This window comes from Quercus suber, unplaced genomic scaffold, assembly GCF_002906115.3.
Source record: "Quercus suber isolate HL8 unplaced genomic scaffold, Cork oak 2.0 scaffold_149, whole genome shotgun sequence".
In the NCBI taxonomy this organism is placed as follows: domain Eukaryota; kingdom Viridiplantae; phylum Streptophyta; class Magnoliopsida; order Fagales; family Fagaceae; genus Quercus; species Quercus suber.
In genome coordinates this window covers 1307840-1312046 of record NW_027069610.1, presented here as the reverse complement: position 1 = coordinate 1312046, position 4207 = coordinate 1307840, and the positions used below count along the sequence as shown (strand labels likewise).

The 4207-nt window shown below is 30.0% G+C and overlaps 1 protein-coding gene across 1 annotated transcript in view; it reads right to left on the bottom strand.

Moving 5' to 3' along the window:
• Positions 1–587: 587 nt before the first annotated feature.
• Positions 588–4207, bottom strand: part of LOC112007789 (chitinase-like protein 1) — a 4327-nt gene continuing 707 nt past the window's right edge. Inside the window, 2 exon segments of the mRNA XM_065777143.1 lie at positions 588–1271; positions 1535–1694. Coding sequence (XP_065633215.1) covers positions 863–1271; positions 1535–1694 — 569 coding nt within the window. The 3' untranslated portion in view covers positions 588–862.

Below are 4207 nucleotides of genomic sequence, written 5' to 3'. Positions count from 1 at the left end.
CTGGTTTAACAGTCGTGTTTTTTTTTTTCTCTCTCACCAGCTTTGAAAACTACCACTATAGGAGACCTAATACAAATCTTTTAGAAACTTCCATAAGAAGATAACCTATTAAGACAGTTTAAAGCCACCACTTTTTAAATCTCTGCTATAGATACTCTACTACAACGCTTAAAAAAACTGCCACAATAGGTAGAGCTATTATTAAGATTTTGCTAACATTTATTTTTCAATTGGTACTATAGCTAATCCACTTAATTGCTTTTGTGACATGGTCAATTTTAAATACGATTTTATCATTTTTAATATTCAAAAATTAATTTCTTTGACCGTCTTCTCAAAAATAAAAAAAATTATATCTCTAATTGTATCAAGTTGATCTTGGCATCTGAGAAGTTTCAATTAACAACATATTTCTTTCATTTCTGTTAATCTTAGTCCAGAATAAATGCACATTTTTTATGTACGTAATGCTTGTTAAAAAAAATGGAAGCGCAAAAATGGGATATTCCAAGATTTCACAACTAAAATGCATACTATACAGGCCTAGAAACTTTCCTATACAATCCACGCTGAATCGTTACAAAATATTAAGAACTTGAAAACAAAAATTATATCTTAATAGCCACACAACACTGGCAAAAGGCAGTTACAAATCACTAAATACAAACTCTTGACCTTCAATCAAGTATAGCATCACACGGAGACACACACACACACAGTTTATACGTACAATTACTCTCCCTTAATGTTTGATCATTTCCTTTTTGTTACTTGATAGGTTCAGAGAACCTTATAAATGCACCTCCTTAAAAAAATGATTAGTTCAACAAAGGGCAAACTATCCATCAAAACCAAACAAAGCTCAAGGAGGTGAGGAGAAAGATGGATTGAAAGCAACTTGCTTAGCACAACAAAGCACTTCTTGAGGCCCAGCTTCTTCTCTGCCAACACCCATAATATCAAGGTAATATCGGTAATGGGAGATAATGTTGTTCATGGACTCATTATCACCTTGACCACAAACAAGATCTCCATAGAGCACGTTCATGGCAGTACCAAATCCAGAAACTCGCTTGGCTAGAGTGTCATTTTTGGTGGGTCTCCAGGTGCCAAGAAAGACATCATGTGGTGAAGGTTGATGTTTTTTAATTGGCATCATCCACCTCCAAATCGCAAATTGGAAGGCCAAGGTAGCATTTTGCTCAATGTATTCTGGATGGTTTAACAAATCCACCTTCAAATCTTTACCTGTTTCTCCATAATTGTAGTTCCTGTTGAAAGCATGAGTAAACAAAAAATAAAAAATAAAATAAAATGAATAGAGGCATGCAATATGAATTGATCTACACTAAATTCGTTTGAAGAATGTATCACTTAGATACTCATATTTGATTTATGCTAGAAAATAATCTCATTGTGCATGATAAACATAAAACTTTGGATAAAATTAATCAACATAAGATGATAAAATAATTCAAATGCAAAGATATATATGATGTATGATCAATTTTAGTGTAAATGATAAAGTAGATACCAATAGATAGGTAGAGCACCACGACCAAAGTATGCAACTCCAGGAGCGCATGGATAAGCTTTTTTGTAGTGCTCATCACAATAATTCGAGTTGGAATTCATTTTCTTGTTATAGCATGAACCCCATGCTAATTGATCCATGGTGGCCAATTTATTTCCAACTAAAAACAACCAAATAAAAAATCTACTTTCACTTTGCATGGATATGTTGTGCTCCAAATTAGTTTAGTTCCAACTTAAATTGCTCTTTGGAGAAAAAGAATTTAGTTAAATCACTATATGATTAGAATCACTTACAAGCCAACACTTTTCATTCATTTGGTGAAAATACAATATAAATTTTATGTGTTAAATTTATGGTTTTGAAACCCGGACTGTTCAAAGAACGGGACAAAGGAGAGGTTCAAGGTTTTGAGATCCGATCGAGGTCGAAATGAGGTTGAACCGCGGTGATGTCATAATTAAATTAATAATTATTTAAAATATAAATAAATTAATAATTAAATTAGTAAAACATTCTGAATATATATTATTTTAATGTATATAAATTTAATTATTTGATATATTCCTATAAATTATCAAAAATTCCATATATTTTTTAATCCTCAATTATAAGTTAGACACAATCCATAGGACTCAACCCATTTTATAATTAATAAAAAAATAATCAATGATAACCATGAAGAGTGAAGAGGAAGTGACGTGAGAATGGATGTTTTTAAATTGAGAGGTGCTACGTTAACAACATTTTCAGAACAAATTATAGGTGGTTAATTGTTGTTGGTTCAAATTTGAACTTAACATTAAGATTACTTTTTTGCTTCAATAAAAGCAACCAGTAACATCCTACTACTTAAAAATTTGTTATAAAAATGTTATGAAAAATACTATGGACATCTTGTTTCTCTTTTAATTTCTTATACTTCTCAAAGAGAAATGATATGTTCACAACATTTTTACAACAAATCCTAAATGGCAGGTTGTTACTAGTTGTTATTGTTAGGTTAAAAAAGTAATCTCAGTGCTAAATTTAAATTTGAACTAATAACAACTAACCACCTGTAATTTTTTGTGAAAATGTTGTAAAAATATTGTGGACTAGCACTTCCCCTTTTCAAATTGCCTAAGTACAATATGTTTTCCTTTCTTTGTTTCTTTTATTTTTTCTTCCTTTTTTCTCTACCGTTTGATTGATTGATTTATCTCCTCCACCGTTTATAATTCTACATCTTTATCTCTTTCTTTTTTTTTTTTTTACTAGTATCTTAAATTTTTCTCATCCACCTATTTAAAATTTTACCTCCTAATGCCTCTTTTACTTTCCCAATGCCTAGTTGGCTACACGTTTCTTCAATGTTCCTCTTTTTTTTTTTCTTTTTTTTTGATGAACCCTCTTCTCTATTTCTTCTTCACAAATCTCCTTAGTCCTCACAAAAACTCTTCCTCTGCCTCCTTCTTAGTCTCACTTACGGAAACAATAATCATGGTTTTTTTTTTTTTTTTTTTTTTTTGGGTGTCAACAACTCTTGCAGAGCATTGCATTGTTACCATGCACTAGCTGCTCCTTTCTTCTTCTTTTCTTTTTTTCTTTTGGTCAAAAAAAAATTTCGCAAAAGCACTCATTGCCAGAAAGAAATTTTCGCCTAAAACTATCCAGAACATTGATGCAAGTTCAACGTTTGACAAAATATTATGGTGAAGCTTCAACATGGTGATTGTGCGTGCTATATAGTTTTTAATGTTTTTATTTTTTTAATAAAAATAGTTCTAACTTGAACCGGAAACTGTTCTAGTTCTCAAACTTGAGCAGTTCAACCGCACTTGAACGGTTCCCAACTTTTCTTACTTAGAACGATTTCTAGGGGTAAAAGAACCATAATAGTGAGAGTGTTCGCGCGTTTCCCGGTCGGACCGTAGGTCCGGTCCTAGTTTCAAAACCATGGTTAAATTACAAAAGCTTAATCCTCCAATTATTGAATAAAGTTCAATTTGGTCCTTAAACTATTACCCATCAATTAGTCACTCAACTTTAAAATTAAGTCAACTTCATACTTTGGTCTAATGTATGTTTAAAATATAACATAGTTAAGAGTGAAATTGATTTGATTTTTAAAAATTTACATTTTCTAAAATAATCTTCTAATATGTGTTTTATTATCTTCATTAAAATTTGAACGAAAAAAATATTCAAGGATGAAGTATATTCGATTTAAATTTTTTGTAATAGATTTGAAAAGTTGAGGACATTACATTGGCACAATTAATTTTTGAAGAACTAAATTAATACAATTGAGGGACCAAATTGAATTTTACCCTGTAGTTGAAAAACCAAATTAGTGATTAAACATTTCTTTTTATAAGATTTTGTTTTAGTTTAAACAATTTTAATCAAATAAAATTATACAAAGCCCAAATTATACCTATAACATCAAATACATAAGAGATTAAATAATTAAATGATATAAAAAGAATTAAAACATTAAAATCCATTTCTAACTTTTCATTAATTAAAACTTGCTTTTGATATATATATATATATATATATAAACTTGATAATTAGGGAGGGATTTTGAACCGAACGTCTTCAATATAATAAAATTAAGTTTCAAATAAGTTTAGATGCAGGAAACACTTTGGTTATTTTTATACTGTAAACCACTACAAATTTGAAATC